Raw genomic sequence first — 19617 nt, 5'->3', positions numbered from 1 at the left:
CAGAAGCCAGAGGCTTTGTAGCTGTGGTGCAGTAGTGCTAACTGCTCCAACTCTTTAATGACTTTAATGACAAAAAAGCAAATGTAGCACACACCTTTTTAAAAGCACCACCATGGTAAAAATAGTATAAGCTATCATTACATCTATTTTGTAGCTTTTTTTTTTGCAGCACACTGCATGGATCAAATAGATAAAATGCCAGTGACGCATAATATCCGAATGTAGAAATGTTGTTTTTGTGCAAAATAATTCTTAAAGCCCAAATCTCAAACTTTACCAACAAGATCAAAGCCAAAATGTCCTTTCTTTATGTAAGTGGCAGACTCATACTGTCTAAAAATCAGCAGCGAAAACGGATCCCCGATACCAGCCGAGGGCAACGACGCATCATTCGTTAAAGGGCTAGATTAGTTTAGCATGTTTAGGGGGGCATCACGGGAGCTTTATGCATTGGAAACAAACTAGGGGCAGAGAGCTACCACATTAATGGTATTTGCTTAACCTCTACCTACATGAGCACAGTCAAACCCAGCTTGAAACACTCAGTGTAACTCACTTTAAATTTTGTTGATCCAAACAGTGCCAAACAAGGGCCACATAATTTCAATTTAGGATATTTTTGCCAAAGTAGCAGCCATGTTATTTATTTTTTGACCTGACATCCACATTTTCTTTCCTGTTAGTCCACTAAACATTGGTCACACTGTCTCACTAGTCTCAGATTGAGACACAAATTTCTTCAAGTCAGATTTCGGCAGTTGCATTCTCTTACTTGCTCACACCCTTACTCCATCCTGACCCAACCTGTTGCTGGTTACTTGGATCAGGTGTGTTCAGTCAATCAGAAGGTGGAAGATACTACTTTAGAGTAGGGGGAAGACAAATTGAATTAGTACTGTTCCATCCAGCTTCTAATTGAGGTAGAGTAGAGCTGAAAACTAGCAGGTCAGTGTCTTTTCCACTAATTCATTTCTATGTTAGGAACAAATGCGCTTTTATTTTGGAAAGTCACGCCGGAGCCGCCGTGTTGTTGCGTGGTGTTTGCCTTGACAGATGGCAGGCGTGAGACGCTCCTCTCGCCTGTCTCTCTCGGTCCGTTGGTCCATCCCGGTTCCCATTGTCTCCCCTTTTCACTCCTTGAAGACAACCCCGAGACGGCAAACTAAACTTAGCCGTCGTTCCGCTCTTTTCGCCTTTTGCGCTTGGAGTCTTACCTCGATCTGAAATGTAAGCCTGTCCCTCTCCATCCGAAATGTGGACACGCTTTTCCGCGTTTTTGTTTTGAACCTTTTACAGATGTCTTGGCTGTAACGGAGGTGGCTGTGAATGAAGCGGCCAGCAGCTGGCGGAGCTGACAAACGGCGGTTTGTGTTGTGGAGCTGATGGGGGAGATGGACCGGAGGAGGAGTTCTTATTAGCCAACACAGGCACCCACATCAGCTTTCGGTGGCTGCTGACAACATCCTAACAGCAATTTTACTCACCATCTGTGTTGTGGAGGAAGCTTGAAGGATGCTGCCGCTTCATCCCCGTTACTTCCCCTGAGAGGAGCTGGTCTTTACAAGGAGGCAGGGACCACTTTCACTTGTTTTCTCCACCCTGAAACAAATTAGGCTTTTTCACTGAGCCAAATCCAAGTGATGCTTAATCGGATTATCAAACAAGAGAACATTTAATTTAGGGAATATCAGTGTAATCTCACGATCTCTTGTTGCCTTTTCAGTCTTTTACTAAGTGGTTACTGTACAGGACCGTGCTGCAAGGATGCGACTAATCGACGTTACTATCGACCGGACTTTCTAGTCCTCTGGACCCTGTGCAGACATACCTGTAACATTTGTTTATTGCAAGGGTGTTTCCACTAGGTTATATGTGTAAAGAGAGCCGCACACAGCAAAAATCTGAATTAATTCTGGTTGTGCCCAACTATTCAACATGCACCATACCACCTGAATTTTCAGACTACTACACTGCCCTTAGTTGCAGAGCCTTGAGAGTTTACCTCCATATTCAAGCTTTGTGGATACACCAAGAACAATTTGTGGACTTGAATCATCCCCAAAGCCTGCCTTCCATCTTTGATCCCTGACCCTCTCTGTGCTGGAAATTCAGGGTACCACATTTCAGGCTGTTAACCTGTCAGCAGCCCCTCCATCTGAATGAAGTAGTAGCCTTTTATTCCCTTGAGCTCCTGTGAGTACAGGTGCTGTGCTCTGTTCTCTGAGGCCCAGCAGTGAGAGCCTCTCCCTGGGCTGCCAGCCAGCCAGACAGACCTCCGGGGGCTTTTGGATTTTGAAGATCTAACTGGAGATTTGGGAGTTACCCAGAGTTTCTTTACCACACGGCCACTGGAGAGAGGGAGGAGGACACCATGGGGTGCTGTAGTGGCAGGTGTACCTTGGCCTTCATCTGTGGCATGCAGCTGGTAAGTGTTTGGATGGAGGTGGGTGTATGGGCGGGTCAGTGAGGGGAAGAATTTATTTTTCTTAAATATTCGAAAACTTGAACAACAACAAAAGTCATGCTGGGGAATCAGCAAAGCCATGTTTTACTTGGTGATTAGCCATGGAGCAGGGGATGGGTGGATGGATCGATGGATGCAGGAGAAAAGATGGATGACTGAAAGGTCACATTTCAACTTAATGGGCGTGTTAAAGGTCATGATATAAGGTAGGATCAGGTTTGAGGGATAGATGGACAAATAGGTGGATTAAATGGATGAATGGCTGTTGGCGGGAGTTCTAAGACTGTATTAAACGCTGTGATAGATAAATGAAGACAGATGGTGATAAATGGATGCACTGGTAAAGAAATAGGTATGGGTGTCTGGATTGCAGATGAATGTATGGAGTATGTGATTAATGCAGAAAAATACGTGGATGAAGGAAATAGGAGGGGTACACAATAAAAACTCATGGTATCAATTGCTGCCATTCTCTTTCTGTGTCTTTCTTTCTTTGGATCTCTCCTCCCATCACCATCTGTGACAATGGGAACTTGTGCCAGGGAAGACAAGAGGGATGGACCGATGGGTCTGTAGGTGTGTATGTATGTGAGGTTGCGCAACACAAATAATTTAATTAGTTCTAACATGCTAATTATTCCTAGGTAAATAAAAACACACCCTAAACAGTGAAATAAAGCAAACAAGTTGTTTTAGTTTCATACAGTAAAAATGGTTCAATGTGGATGAAATTCTATAAACCAAACACATTTCCATCTGACACATTTTTTCTTCAGTGTTGAACATTTATACAGACAGAAATCCATACAAGAAAAAAAGCCGTAGTAGACGGGGAAAGTCGGAAAAGCTCAAAACCTTGACAAATTAGGGTCTTAAACATCTTAGCAAACAATTGTGTTTGTACAGAACATTTGCCAAATCACATTCATTTAGAATCATATTTTTGGTAAATGTATGAATGTTGTTGCATTATGTTTGGTGCCTTTTGAGCTCTGATTTTGGCCTCGAGGAAAATAAAAAAATCTAACATGAAAGTCTGGTTCTTCAGCTTCCAAATGCACCAGTGTATTTACGGGCTAGTCACTCACTTTGTCTTTCTGTCATCTGTTCCTAGGGAGAATTTATCCGAATGTTCCTTGCCTTTAACAGTTGTATGCTTTGCAGAAAAAAAAGCTTTTATGTGCATGTACAGTATGCGCATCAGCTTTGCACCGATCCACACAGAGTGCAAGACATTTGTTTCTCCACAACACACATGAACTCGACACGCTTAGCAAACGATCGGGCAAAGGTTAACATCAGGCTGTTAATGAGAATCTGTCGACCTAGTTTTTGCATTGTGTCCCAAAACATTGACACTGGTCACACCCCCGTCTGCATTTTTTTGGCATGTTGAATTACTCTCATTGGCTGTTCAGCTTGGCGAATCACTAGCTTAGAAGAGGCGACCGTTGCTCAGTTGGCAGAGCAGATATTCACGAACCACACGGTCAGCGGTTCGACTCCCGGTCTTCTTGAATACATGTAAAAGTGTCCCTGTGGCAAGACAATGAAACCTAATGTTGCCCATAGTGTCTGCTACTTACTTGCAAGTTGCTTTGATAAAAGCGTCTACTAAATGTCTAATTGTAAACACTAAGTATTTATACTGTAAACCATCTGGTGCGATTGAGCGTGTTGCGTAAATGTTAAGCTAATGATGCTTTGTTTACAGTGTGTACATATGGGGTCCCAGGTCTTCCTCTTTTTGTTTCCTCACGCAGATTCAGCATGTGGATGCTACATGGTCGCTACTGGCATCTTTCCAAGTGCCAGTTGTCAGCATGGAAAAAAACAAACATTAGTCGATAAAGAATTTGGTCTTTGTTGCTGCTATTTCTTTGAAATTTGCATGTTGTTTCACAGCCCTTGGAGAGGTTACAGCAAAGTTTTAAAAAAAGTTATGGGCTGTTAAACCAAAACCGTTAGGTGGAAGATGCTAAAATGCTCTAGATTTTGAGGGAATTGCAGAGTTCAGTTAAATATCTGTGGGTTTGTGGCATAAAGGGTGAAGTATTATGTGATGTCTTGCAGACATGCAGTTTTGCAATTATAACTTTGCAACTTCTTTTTACACATGAAAGTCTAAATTACTGCAAGGTCCAGACTTTTTAAATAGTTATATCTGTTGCTAAAGAGCTTTGCATGATATAACTTACGTAGATAAGTGTACATCGAACATTGATGTATTGTCTGTGGGTTGCCTTTTTCATTTGAAGAAGAAGAATAAAATTTATTTTGTTGGCACTATATTGTTTCTATGGCATGACAACCGTTATACTTTTCTGAATTATCATGAATGTTTTAAGTTGAGTCTTGCTTTTTCTTCCTTGGACAAAATTGAAATGAAATCTTTTCTTCTTCTTTCAGCAGGTACTCCTGCAGTTTACTTTTAATTCTCTTTTGTTTTTTCCTCCTTTTTCTATTGTTTAAAGGCTGACAATAGGCTGCATCAACTTCCTGTAATTAGTCAGAAGGTCTGAACCATCAAAAAGAAACTAACAGAATCATGATTCATTTAAATCCACACTGAGGTGGATTTGGTATCTTTCAAAGTTACACTCTGTTCAAGAAAAAAAAAACATTTTGTTTTATTGCCCTTATAATCCTTTACCGCTGTAGTGTAGAAATATAAAAGTAGTGTGGCATTTTATTTTTAGTATTTTTATAGTTAATGTTATGGGACACCACAGACATGGGTTGTGTTTTTATTTATTTGTGTTGTTTTGCAGGACAAAACTAGATGTAAAAGTTTAACACACATTCGTCATTAGATATTGTGGCAGAACCGGTGGCTAAAAGCTAAAATGGCTAAAAATGATCATAAATACACTAATTTGCTGAGAGGACAGTGCTGTGAGAGGAAGTCAGAAGGCTTAAACATCACTGGCTACAACAGCTGAGGAGGGAGTACGTGGGGAAAAAATATGGCCTCTGTAGTTTTTCCCTAACTTTGCAAAAACAAATGTTAGATTGTCAGGGTTATGGCAAACAAGAGATTGTGGTACTTGTTGTTCATTTGTAGTTTCATTAATTTGCCCCTATTCAGTTTTTTTTATCTGTGTACTTATACATGCTTTGCCATACTTTGTGAAATCCTCCACATTATGAAACCATTATCAGTTTGTACTGTATCAGTACTGTATTTCTGATTCCCTCTGGGTTTGTGTTTTTTTTTTTTTTTTTTTTTGCTTTTTTGTCCTTTCGGATTGTCCCGTGAGTTCAGGGACGCCACAGCAGATCATTTTCCACATGTTGATTTGGCACTGCTCTAGACCGGCACTGAACAGCTGGGGAGGGGAACGGGCTGTTAGGGGTTTAGTGTCTTGCCCAGGAACACTTCGACATATAGCCGTGGCCGGGGATCGAACCACTGACCCTGTGGACGACTCCCTTTACCCACTGAGCTACGGCTGCATATTTCTATACCAGCTCAGGTGAATAAAAAAAAGTAAATGTTGTCTTAAATACATTGTGTCTTTAAATCCTCCCAACTAGATTTAGCAGGTGGGACTGATGTAGTATCAGTTTGAAAAAATTGAGTTTAGAAAAAAAAAAGGACAGCAGTAAGTCAACATTGGTGCAGCAGAATACCAATGAGACTGCCACATGTGCTGCACATGTATGAAACATGTTACTGTGTTGTAAATGAGGATGTTGTGTGTTTCCATAAGTGAAGTAGAGGCAGGATTTGTTTGAGTGTGTGCTCGTGAATGAGATGCTGTCACAATGATAGTCATTGTGTCTAATGTGGTGGAACTAATGCTATGCCATAGTCAACAACATGTTTTGCTCTGTTAGCTGTTGTAATAGCTATGCCAGTTGATGCCACCATGAGCTAAGCTGGAGGTTTAAGACTGTAACTGTATGTCACAGTTCGGCCATGCACAGTTAACTCTGTAATAGTTGAAACCATGTAGACACAAGTATCCTCGATGTATAATCCTTGTCTTCACAAAAGGTGAAATTTTCCAAATTGTAAGGATGCTATGATAAGGATATGAAGATGTATTTACCCACAGGAAACCATTCTGCCCACAAACCTTGTTGTTAAAAGCAATCTAATTAACCACAAATTAAAAGACAGCCCTTTTCTTTGTTTCTCTGCTGAGACCTTTTGCTGGAAGTAATTCCACCTAATAGTTGACCTCACAGAGGAGAAAACAATGCTGGTCAGTGTGTTTTATGTAGTGGAACTGATGTCTTATGTAGCTCTTAACAGCAGTTTTCTCCTGCTTCATTAGATGGGTTAATTGCGGAAATAGCTGATGTCATTATAGCTGAGCAGAGATCAATGATCCGGGTTTGGAGATATGTCTACTTCACAGCTGACGTCACCAAGTGAGAAGTACAATTAGTCCCATAAGATATGATTACGCCAAATTGTTGTAAAAGTATTATATTCCCGTGTGCTAAGATTATTCGTTACCTTTAAGGTCACCAGTCAATGCAAAATTATTTTCTGCTTTCCCTCAATAGCTATTGATTACAGTTCATTTCAGTGAGATAAACCTGCAAAGAAATAGATGCGCTCTTTTCTTTTTCTATTGTCCCACGACCCTTTGAAAAATTAGGGCTGCTCCTTTTTCATTATTGATTAATCTGCCACTTATATTCTGAGACTATCACTTGGGCCATAAAATGAGAAAAATATTTGACAAACATTCCCAAAGCGATGTTTAAGGTGAATTAAAATCTGCAATTAAATCTGCACAGTTTGAAAAGAGGAGAACACAAAATTCTAACCTTGAATATCTAAGTGATTCATTGATTGTCAGTTTTGTTTTGTTGTCTCTACTGCTAATCGACCATTTCAAGTAACAGATTTAGTGCCTTTGTTGCAGCAAATCAATTAAAACCTCTATATCTTTATGGATATGTTGACCAAATAGAGTTAAATATTTTAAAGTTATACATTAAAAGGAATAGTTCAGCATCTCTAGAAAGAGACTCATTTGCTTTGTCTGCGACGATGTAAAAATGACAAATGATAGTGAGGTTGCTGGGCAACCAGTGGAAACCCCAAAACATCATGGTGACCAGCCAAGAATGTCTTAAACAAGTGATCAAGGTGCTTTCTAGAGATGTGCATTAGAATGTTTTTCTTTTTTTAGATAGAATAATTAAGGCATTTACAGTCAATTGTCTGAATAACTGATTAAAATAAAGCTTTGCACCATTTTGCTGAGTCTGCTGCTGATACATCTCCCACCTGCCCACATGCTCTGTGTGTAGTGCACAGGGAAAGAGTGTCTTAACATTAATTCCCCTTCTCTACAATGACAAAAATAAATGGCTAAAAAAAAAACTATTCGACTTTTTATGCAAAGTATTTGACTATGCTCAATTTAATTATTTATGCAGATTCCTGATATTTTCAGAAACTGGGAACTAGTGGAAAAGTAGAAAATAACAGCAACATTATAGGTTTTCATACAAGGTTTTAAAATGGTCATGAGAAAGATGAAGCACCTGCAAAGTGTAGGGGACAGAGAAATTATAAACTTGGATGTTGCAAAGCAAAAAAGTCATGGATGATCAGCGGGTGTTTTTACCAACACCTTCACGCACACATACGGCAGAGACACATATGCTGCTGGTGACTCACTTACTGTGGCAATGGTTATGGTTGCTATATCAGTCCACACACCCACAAGCTGCTGTCACAAAGATGATGACTAAATCATCCAATGGCATGATAGGTAACAGGATGGCAACTGGTGTCCTCGCTCCATTGGCTGATGCAGCGGAGCCTGTGCACACAGTGGGTGGGTGTTAAATGTTGATGGAACATTAATTATGTTGTTGGTGTGTAACTTAATTGAATAGAGTGGATGGATTAAATTACTTGTAATTCAGCAAAGTGCACAATTCCAATTAGCTAATTATTCTTAATCCAATAAAAGATACAGTACATAATCTTTCAGAAATAAAACAATAAAGAAGACACTGTCAGACATTTGTCACAGCAAAAACCTCCTGGTAACTATGTTCAGTTATAATCCAAACTAATAATAATACACTTGGAGCAGAAGACAGAGATTAGACACATGTAACAAGTTTGCACATGTATATGAGCCACAGGCTGTGTGAGACAGTGTTTGTCTGTCTGTGACAGTACATTCTTGTGACATTTCCACCACTGAAGCACATAATGAATAATTTACCTCTTGAAAGTTATGACATGAATGCAGATATGGTTTCTCGGCGTGTGTGCCGTGTGTGTTACCTGATTTCAAAACAGGGACTGTCATTCAAAGCCAGAAGTCAAAACTTATCTAAAAGCCATTTTGGGGAGAAAAAAGTAAATCACATAAATTGGTGTTGATGTGTTCTCAGTAAAAAGTTATTTTGAATAAGTAAAAACATCAATATAGATAATTTAAAATAAAATATAAAACATTTACTGTTGATGTTGGTTGCAAATTGGAATAAATTTTCAATTTAAAGTCAGATTTGCAGTTTTCTCCAGCTCTGTGTGATTTGAGTTTGACGTCCACATCTTTCTATTAGGAATATGCATCCATCTCATGCTGATGTTTTTTCCGCATTTTGAGGCAAATGCACTTTGAGAGAGTTGAAAGCGAGAGAAACTTCTCCACTCGGGCAACAAACGTAGTCTTCAGAGCTCCTTCCTCATCACCACAACTCAGTGAGATAAAGAGGCTTTGCTCTCCTTTATGTACAACGGTGCTTTCAACAAGAGCCCCACACAATCTCAGCTCTGAGTCTATAGATTTTCTGTCTCTCTTTCTTTGTCGCACTCTCTAATTTGTCAGTCTCTCTTCCCCAGGTGCCTCTTTTTATATATGCCCACTCTCACTCTGTGTATGTCTTTCTGGCCCTTTTCATTTCTTTATTGGTCTCCACCTCCTCTCTCTTTAAGGCTCTGCTCGAAGGAATGCTGCCATCACAGATTGGACACTAACTGTACTGGCACTTCATTCAATGAGTTCAATAGAGTCTGTCTAGAGTTGGTCTAGTCGAGGTACATTTTATTGTGCCGAAGACGTCTGACATTAGATTTCGAACCCTGTAGATCAGTCCAAGCTGCATTCACATGGTTCAATTATCTTCTGTGGCCGTCCATTGTCAGTAAATACAGTCTGTGGTTACAGGTTATGGTGGAAGTTTCTTTGAATGAGCTTTGATGAATTTGGAGGTGTTGAGTGTTGATTTCTTTGAAAAGCTACAGAAATTGACTGGGGCTTTCTGCATATTTTCAACCACCCAACAAGCATTTTGGGGTGGACCCTTCAAGCTACCTGTCCCACACACATCATCCTCACAACATTAATTAGACTCCACATACAGAGGACATAAATATATGTAACACAAGCTGTATTGCAGGGACAAACTTACCTTTTTATTAGTAGCTATTATTTAAATAAGGTCTTAGTTTTTGTTTGAGCCTTAATTTGGATTTGGCTGCTTATGACAGAAAAAAATGTGCAATGAAAAGCAGGACATACGTGCCTAAATCAATCCTTGCAGGAGTTTGCAATGTTGCAATTCCAAAATCTTGTGAATTCTGCACGACCTTTCAGCTTAAAACATCATAAAAACATTGCAACATGCATCGCATTTAGAAAAGCTGGTCCAAGCTCGTTAGAAATATGGGAGGGCTGGGTCAGGAAGGGGATCCGGCGTAAAAACTGTGGCTAATGCGACCTGTGTGGAGACCCTGAACTCAGGGGATAAGCAGAAAGGACAAAAAAGCTGCAATTATCACATAAGTCTCAATTATGAATAGTACAAAGAAAACTTATTAAAAGTTGAAATGGAGAAATGTGGTTGTTTTTTGTTAAATGTTTGCTAATTTAGAATTTGATACCAGTAACATGTTTGAAATACATTTGGACAGGGCCAACAAACGACCTTAAAAGTTGTGCAATGAGAAAACGCCTGATGGAACATCTCACAAATAATGAGGTTAATTAGCAACAGGACAATATCATGATTCTGGCCCAGGAAATGGCCTGAATGAAATCTCTTTTCAAATCTAAACATTTCTTTGCATTAGTTCGTATCTATATCCCACCTAAACTTAATTTTTTGTATTCTCTGTATCACATGATTGAAAAGAAGCTGTAGAAGATAAACCATTTTATTGTCTGGACTGTGTGAAGTTGTGATAACCGGGAAGCAAATAATACTGATTAGACAAAGCTTGAGTGGTTACTTGGACTGTTGTTGATGTTGTTGTACTCAGATCATCACGTGATAGGAGTTCCTCTTGGGTCCAAAGTTGAGGACCCTCTTGATGTAATCTGTTTCCAAAAGACACCAGACTCACAGCAACACTACTGTTCCACTTTATTTTGTCCTTTGGATAGCTTTCTCATAAACTGTGATTTATTTATCCCCCCCCCTCACCCAGGATGTTTTGATGGTAAAAACAACATAAGTTGTTGTCCCAGTTGAGATTGTGGCATGTCTTGTAAAACCATTCAGTGGCTCACAGAAAGGGTGCAAAACCATGATACTGTATCAACTCACGCAGTCATCATAAAAGAGTCTGTGAAACTGTGGGAGAGTGGAATCAGTAAAAAGTGTTTGTGTCTGAGAAGCTGACTCAATCTATATTCCTCCACAGCTCAATGGAGGCTTTAAATGGAACCCTTACACAGATTATTTGTTCTATAGTCTGAGGGATACACACAAACTGTGAAATCACATCCACTATAGAGACCACTGTTGTGCTTCTGTATGTAATACTACATTGTGTTATAGAGCATAATGTTATCTAACAGCTAATACTGTCAGTTAACAAAAAATAAAATTATACTTTATTAGTTCAGGCAGATTAGATTTGGAATTTGATGTTACTTTGTCCTGGTATGCTTCCAACCCAGAGTTTTTACAAACTGTGCAAGGAACTAAATGCTTAAATAACTACATTTTTGATGATGTCTCACCACTGTTTCTTGCCTGAGAAAGTAGAAACACCACTGTTTCTACTTTGTCTACTGCACAAAAATACAGTGCACCAGGGTTTTTGTTTTTTTTGAGAGTGATGTATCTTTTCATCACAATCAATCTTTGGCTGAATACAGACAGCAGCTGCAGAGAGCAAATTAAGAAGAGAAAAGCCAAACTCTTCATTTTAGCCGCCACAAAATTAACGTTAAGTAGCTACAGCTGATCTCATCTGCCATTAATGTTATTAGTAACACCTGTGTTTCTCCTACATCGACTCTCCATGTCGGCTGTGACAAAAACTGCACAATTTTATTCTTGGCAAATAAATGTTTCCCTAAGAGTTAATATCTCACCTTACATTTTAATGTACACATGTACATGTTGTGTTTCTTTGTGTTTTTGTTTTTTTTTAAAAGAGATTTTCTAATTAATCTCTGGTACTGATGAGTCAGCTGCATGGGATGCAGCAGTGAGTCGCCGCTTATTGTCCATGGAGGAAATTAATCGGACTTGCCTGCAAACCCTTTCCCAAGTCATTAGTGTGCACTGCCTCCCATGATTCTGTTTGTTTTTAGCCTTTCATAGCATCTCATCTCATCCCTGCTTCAAAACATCTTGAACTGCAGCTGTGGAGGGCACAGGCAAAGCTACTGCACTCAGTCACATTCCCACAGGCTTGTTTCTCCAGACCAATCTAGTGGCCAATTTCAATTTTCCTGCATCATATTCCAAAGTCCTGACCCCATCTTTGAAAATCGCCGCCAGTTTCCTATCGACACCCGGCAGCCGAGCGTGAGAAGAAAGCGAGGCGACGACATGCAACAGAGGTCATGTACTGGATTTGAGCAAGCGATATCACGGGCGCTGAGCTGCTAAGATGTACATCGACAGAGGTGGAAGCTGCCGACCTTGTACGTGGCCACCGCTGATGGATGAGCCGAGATGGTGTTAGGCCAAATGCTGGTGCCTCAATATTTACACACAGGGAGACAGGCAGACAGACATAGACAGCAAACAGACACTTCCTTTTCTTTAGGTTGTCTTTTAATATACTTCAAACTACTGTGGTGCTGACTTTTGGCTGCTTGCTACTCCTGTATTGTTATTTACCCCTCAAGGTGAAACACTCCCCTATTGTTCTCTGAGAACTCATATCCTGTTGATGTGGTTGTTGCTATTGTTGTTGTTGCCGTGAATCCTGATATTCCGCCTGCGCAGTCGTTTTGATCTTATTACATCAAAGGAGTGCTTGAATTATAATGTCGAGCGACTGCAAAGCAATGCCTTCCAGCTTCATTACACATAATTATGAGAGGGAGAGGTGTCAGATGAACACCTACTATCTGGAGAGGAAACAAGCACATTTTCACGATAACACTGATATTTTGTAGAGTCTAATGGCTGGAAAAAGGTTCTCAGCACTGACAGGAGTATAAAGTTATCAGCAGTTCATATTTAGCTGAAAAGGTAAAAGTAAAAAGTCAGTGAGAAGATTTCAGGTGGGAACAGTGATGCTGGTTAATTTTGCTGATTTTTTTTTTATGTGTGCCACATAAATAAATTATATTTTTACTAATGATGTAAACTTACTCTCAGGAAAACATCTTAGACAGTCTATAAAGTCTACAGTTACACAAAGATCAGAAACTTGTGAGCTTCTTTCATGTTTGTGTTTTATTTTATTCACCATGTTTCTTTTCTTTGGCTTCTTATACTGTTCCAGAATATTTTTCTGTCTGTATCATTATTGCCCTTGTTGCCTTGTAATTTTTCTCACTGCGTCTCTCAATCTTTCTCTCAGGCATGCTCTTTCTTTTATTCTTTCTCTTGCTGCTCTGCACAGTCTCTCCCGGGCCATTTGAATTGCTCAGGGAGCTGTGAAAACGATGTCTGTGTGTGTGTGCGTGTGTGTGTGTGTGTGTGTTCATTTTCAGGGACAGTGGAGGTAGTGGAGTGTGTTAAGTCTTGCTGTAGAATCCTTTGGACTGGGATAAGGAGCCAGGGGAGAAAAATTTGGGATGGAGGAAAGGAAGAATGGACGGATAAATAGATATATTCATAGAGGACAGATGAATATCTGTGTGTGGATCGATATTAGGATGGAGGGATTGCGATTCGGATAAGTGAATGGAGAGAGGGCTGGGAGAGATGAGTTGGGGAAGCAGGGGAGGGGTGGATGATAACGAGAGAGGATGGATCGATGATGGATAGATAGCCAAGATGAATGGATGAACAAATGGTTAATAGATGAATGGGCCGTTTAACACTGCAGAGTTATCAGTAATAGCTCACAGATGGCAGGCAGTGCAGGGACAAACATGTACTGTACATGTATTGTATGTGAACTGTACATGCTGTTGTCTGACAGGAAGCAGTGCTGCTTTCCTCCTAACAAAGCCTCATTTAACCTCTCTGCTTACCTGCCGTGCACAGCTAAGCTGAACAAAGCAAAGCTAAACAAAGGCAAAAAACAAAACAAAAAACACACTAGTCCTACACTTGCAAGCTACAGACCGGCACACGTTTTGGTTGTGATGACACACTTTGATTTGGTTTTGATGACTGGTCAGACCTGGTTGGGCTGGGACGGTGCCAGTCTACGTAGGTCAGGTATTAGGCATGTGCCTCTTCCAGACTTTCAAGCCTTTCGTGGGAACTGTCCAGCCTTTAAAGGCGTTAGCTTTTCTTCTGATGTGTCCCCAGCTTATTGTAAGCTGCTAGCATGGTTACTGCTGTCTTTGGTCCAATTATGTGTTCTTTTGCAGGAAGCATGTTCCCAGCTTAACGCACAACTCTGGGTGGCAAGTGCTGGCCTGAAACCCAATATTCAAGTTTTATTTGATACATTTTTGCTGTTGAACATGGTTACATTGGTAGCAAATCAAACCGAAGTTATAAGGTACTGGTGAGTTAAAACTAAATGGAGATGAGAGAAGAAAGACAGCTGGTTGACCAACAAACTTCATCTTGCTTTTTTCTTTTACTGTTTTTATAAAAGACAGTGCTATGAGTTTTCTGAAAAGAAAATTCTAAAAACTTGCATTACTTTATGTACTTCATCACTCATAACTGTATGATAATCCAAGATAAATTGGGTAGGTTGCGGAAAAAACCTTACCGATGCCTCCAGCTTTTTGTCTTGGTCACATGACTCATCTACATCTCATGCGTACATGATTTTTGCTATTTCAAGTTGGTCCTTGATATGATAAGCTGATTTTGAGAGGGAATAGATAAAAGCTGAGAGTATTTTAGAACAGGCCATGACCAAAGGTTATTGTCTAAAAAAGTGGACAATCGATGTCTAACCTTTTTTTGAATTATCTCCTGACGATTTACCATCTCCTGCTCTTCTTCAGGTTCAGAGGTTTTGATTCACAGAACGACCAGAGATCAAATGTTGATCCTCTGCTCATCCATTACAACTAGATGCAGTCTGGCATGTCACAAGCAGAAGCTGTAGTGATGGAGGTCTGTTCTTATAAAAATGATATATCATTCAGTTCAGGAATTTGTGATTAGAAAACAAAGTAACCTTGTGTAGAAATTTTTTTCCTGTTATTTCCAAGACAACAAGGAGGTGGTTCATTTAGGTGCTAATCAAACCAGGACATATGATGTCAAATGATGTCCAATTCACTGTGATAACAAGTCATCGAAGAACTTATTTACTAATTATTATTTGAACTTCTGTGGACTTGGTCTGGTGTGTTTTGCCTTCAACCACAAAGTAGTGTAACACAAGTTTGATGATACCAAACATGGACCAAACAGGATCAGAAACAGGATTGGAAGTAGCAAATGCTGCACTGAGTTTTGTACTGAGCCTGCAAACTGTGTGACAGTATCATATTCACGAGAGCTGCAGATCATTACACAGTCAGGGAACTGGGCAGCCCTTAAATTTCAATTTGCGGTGAAGCAGCAGCAAAAAGGTGCATTTAAGTGGAAAAAATTTTCATCATAGAATCATTAGTTTTTGCACAGAAATGGACCCTTGCAAATGTGTGAACTTCAGTAGAGTATATATATCGGCGACCTCTTTATTTGCCTGATAATACCATCCACTTCAGAATTTCTTCCAGATTCCAAGATGTTTGGTATCTATGTCACATGTTTCTGGGCCAGAATGCCGAAAACTGCAGCATAGTCTCAGAACATATGGCCCAGAAAGTGCTCGAGTTGCTAATCTACAACTGAACTTGTCATAATTAGGCTAAAAGAAAACTCAAGTGGGAGGATAGAATAAAATATAAACTGCTCAAACTGTTTATATTTAACACTTTTGGTCTGCTGTCACAAAGAATGGTCAATGTGTCTGCAAGAATATCGCAGCAATATTTATTTACCTCTGATTTTACGCTGACTTTTGTTTTGTGAAACCAAATCTTTCTACACATTTTCCTTGAATCTTTTATGAGGGACAAGAATCAAATTTCTCCTGTATGGTCAATGGTGTACTTACAGTACACTGAACAAAGCACTTTGAAATGTTTTTTCCCACTCACCCATTCACCCATCACACTGGTGACAGCAGCTGCCACTGCCTGACCCACTGGAAACAACTTAGGGGTTCCGTGTCTCGACATGTACCCAGGAGGGACCAATGGTTGTGGACGAGTGCTCTACCTACTGTCTCCTTACTGCACAGGAGACAGCACTGGATCCAGCTTCCTGAAATGGTTGCTTAATGGCCAAGTGCTTCAATTTACTAATATATCTGATTAAAAATAAAAAGCAATAGTTTTAGTCACCTGCCTTAGAGTCTCCTTTCTTTGAAAACACTTCTGACGTGGTAATTGCTGAGAACTGCAGTTAGATTGTGACAGTCTAAAGTGGGGCTGTGATGGAAGGTGTAGTTTTTAGCTTTGTAAAGATGCAGCCTGTGCTTTCACTCTTTGTGCTATGCCAAGCTAAGCTAAACTAACCCGCACACTTAAGCTGGGCCTACAGAAATGAGCGAGACATCAATTTTCTATCTTTCTGTCTATCTCTTAGCAAAATGGATATTCTGTGGTTCCTGAATTGCATTAGCAGAATAATCATAAATGTATTAATTATTTGATATGTATAAAAGGTTTGCTGATTTTATCAGCATAGATCATTTAGATAATCAGTTCTTTATATTATAATTTTCTTGATTTTTTAAAGGTCAAAAATCCCTGTGTTGCAAAAGTTTTCCGTTAAGTTCATTTTGTTTCTTGTATTTATTTATTGTTTAAATATCGGGTATCAGGTTTCGACAGCAGCTTTTGTGTTATACTACAGAAAATTAAGCACCATGATTCTACTGCCCTGATACTTGTTAGCCACTGTGTTTTTAACGCAAAGAAAAGAAAATAACTGCACAAAAGCCTGTTTTGACAAGCTTTCTTATCTTTGATGGGTCACATTTCCACTGCTGCCTGCCAAGGTCTTCTGTCGCGTCTTCAAATGCTGCCATTATTTTGATCTATAAATATCTTACATGGGTCTTTGTTCTGTTGTACACACACAGATGAACATGCTTTGTCATGCAGTGCACACATTTCTATCTATGCACTGACAGCCATTTGTATGTTGGCACAATGATGCACTCTTGCTGTTCTTTGCTCTGATGTCTTGCAATATGAATGCAGAGAATCATTTTCTGTTCACATGCTCCCCGAAGGCACCAATGAAGAAGTTTTGTTTCAGATTTGAATCCTTTTAAGAACTAGAGAAGATATTTGGTGATGTGTGAGAACAGAAAGAACTCAACATGGCACTTTCATCTTTACCTGTAATACATTTTCCCCCACTGCTCATCCCTCTCTCATGCCCTCTTCTCCTCTTCCCTCTCTTCTTTCTCTTCTCCTTCTCCCGCTCAGGATGAATTGATTTAGCCTTATTACCTTACACACCTGCCCTCTGGTGTGGCTCCACTCTTATCTCTCTCTCTCCCTCTTTCTCCTTCTCACATAGACACACATACACAAACTATTGCCTTCTATTTTGCTCCCGCTCCCTCTGTCATACACACACACACAAGTATACACACACACACACACACACACACACTGTAATCAGATCCGGCAATCTCTTGTATGTCTTGTATTTTTGAATACGGCAGATAGAGTCTCAGCTTTCGGATACAGTCTCAGCTTTCAACCCGGCTCCATATCAGCCAAACTGTAGTCACATATCACCAAAATAGAAGCACAGTATGTTTTTGAAAGTGGGAGATACTGTGTAGAGTTGGCAGTGTTCAGTGTGTGTGTCCGTGTGTTTGTGTGTGTATATGTGTGTGTGTGTGTTTGAGTAATAATCTTGAGCAGCATTGGCTCCCAATAGCATGCCATTACCACTGACAGGGTTAGGGCTGTAATTCCCAGTGGCACCTGTATGAAAACTGGGTACATTCATGACAAAATAGAATATAAAAGCATGGATGGATGAATGAATTGATGGATAGATGGAACACTTCAAATAGTGTGTTCAGACAGATTGTGAGGTGAATTGTATTGGCAGTGCAGTCATATTCAGAGCAAAAGGAAAGACACGAGTGGGCGTGAATGTGCCCAGAGTGGCACAAATTGAGAAGAAAACACGTCCTCGCCAGTTGAACATATGACAACTTGAGCCAAAACATTTGTGATTGTCCCAGGTTTTCTGAATCTGATTCACAGACGTACAGAGACAAAATTGAAAGGAAAAGATGAACACTAAATAACACTAAATGAAAGAAAGACCTGGAATTAATTGTGAGTTGTGAGATCAGTCGAATATTTGCTTGACTTAAGGGTTGGAATTGCATGGAACTCACTGAATCAAAGCTAGATGAATCATCGGTAGAAAGAGGAGCTGTTGTGATACAAAACATTTGATTTGGTAAATAAAAGGGTATAAAATTGTATGTACTGTACAAAAAAAAACACAAGTTGTAAAGCAAACAGTTCCAAATGTGAATCTGGTGTTGCTCTAATATGCTCCTAGAGTGAGCTGGACATAAAGGTTGCATTTTTTTTTAGAAACATTTATTTTTTTCCAATCAGGGCAGAAACTAGTTCCTGAGAATTTTGAATTAGCTGTAACTCTGAGCCACACTATCACAAAGGCAGCTGAAGCTGATGGGTGTTTGGAGCCACGTGGCAACATGAAGTCATAAAGTGAATTCTGAGAAACAAAGAAATGACTAACGCTGATCATAGCAGACCTTCATTGGTCACAATAAACACTTAGATAAGATGAAGAAAGGGTTATCAGAATCCTCAACATCCTCATTCAAAATGGCTCAAATGAAAGCATTTAAAATATATAACGTGCAGTAAGTAAATACCTTCCCCTGCTCGCATTTCGTTTTGTAAGGGCATTGTGCTCCTTCTTTGTAAAAGATATGTAGGGAGCTCACAAACTTTTTCAACCTTGCAGACATGTTTCATGTTGGGATAATAGAAGCTGTTGTTAGTAACAACTGTCTCTAGTCTGCAGATAATTGTACTTCCAGCTTGTTTAAACTCCAGTCCCCACTGTGCCTGTATCACTGTCAGTTTTTATTGGCTTACTATCTGTGACATTGCTGACATTAGCAACTGCACTTTGCTGTGTGACATTTAAAATCCATTCCATACTAGCAGAGACTGTATAGTTAAATCTACATCATATCATGGCCCCTCTACCTGTGTGCAGTAGTTACCACGCTGCTCACGTCTATGTGCGTCTAGTCAGCAAATTTGAAGCTTTACGGAAAAACAGAAAAACATATAAGGTAAACAAACATTAACACAAAGTGAGTCTCTCCCCTGAATCCCACATAATCATTCACAGAGTCTGATGAAAGTAAGCCAATATCATTTGGCAATCTAGAGGCCTTTTGCAGTGCGGAGAACATGATTGATTGAAATAAAGGGAGACGATGCGTAATGCAGACACTGTCAGCTGTCCAATCCCCAGAAAGGATTTTATGATTGATGGCAGGCAGTAGCATTTAGAAGACTCACACCTCTGACTGCACTCTCAGCACTCACTGTGATTACATCTGAGGGTGTGTGTGTCGGAGTTGGTGCGCACAGGGGGACGTGGGAACAAGAGGAACATAGCAGTGTTTGTGTGTGAGTCTGCATGTGTGGGGTTGATTACGGTGGCGGGCGTCTGCCTGCTTGTGTGTGTTTGTGTGTAAAGGTGGTGGTGCAGTCTGCCCATGAGTGATTTTGTGATTGTGTGTGTGTTGCTGT

At 39.9% G+C, this 19617-nt stretch overlaps 1 protein-coding gene across 2 annotated transcripts in view; it reads left to right on the top strand.

Moving 5' to 3' along the window:
• The first annotated feature begins 893 nt into the window (after positions 1–893).
• nkain2 (sodium/potassium transporting ATPase interacting 2) overlaps positions 894–19617 on the top strand; it is a 71337-nt gene continuing 52613 nt past the window's right edge. The window contains exon 1 of one of the 2 annotated variants that reach the window (XR_010911254.1): positions 894–2425. Coding sequence is in view for 1 of the 2 variants with exons in the window: in XM_067482443.1 (XP_067338544.1) it covers positions 2372–2425 (54 nt within the window). In the remaining variant the exon portion in view is untranslated. The remainder of the gene's footprint in view (positions 2426–19617) is intronic. The other variant, XM_067482443.1, reaches the window with a different exon arrangement.

The sequence above is a fragment of the Channa argus genome, chromosome 17 (assembly GCF_033026475.1).
Source record: "Channa argus isolate prfri chromosome 17, Channa argus male v1.0, whole genome shotgun sequence".
Classification (NCBI taxonomy): Eukaryota; Metazoa; Chordata; class Actinopteri; order Anabantiformes; family Channidae; genus Channa; species Channa argus.
This window is presented reverse-complemented; position numbering and strand designations above follow the sequence as displayed.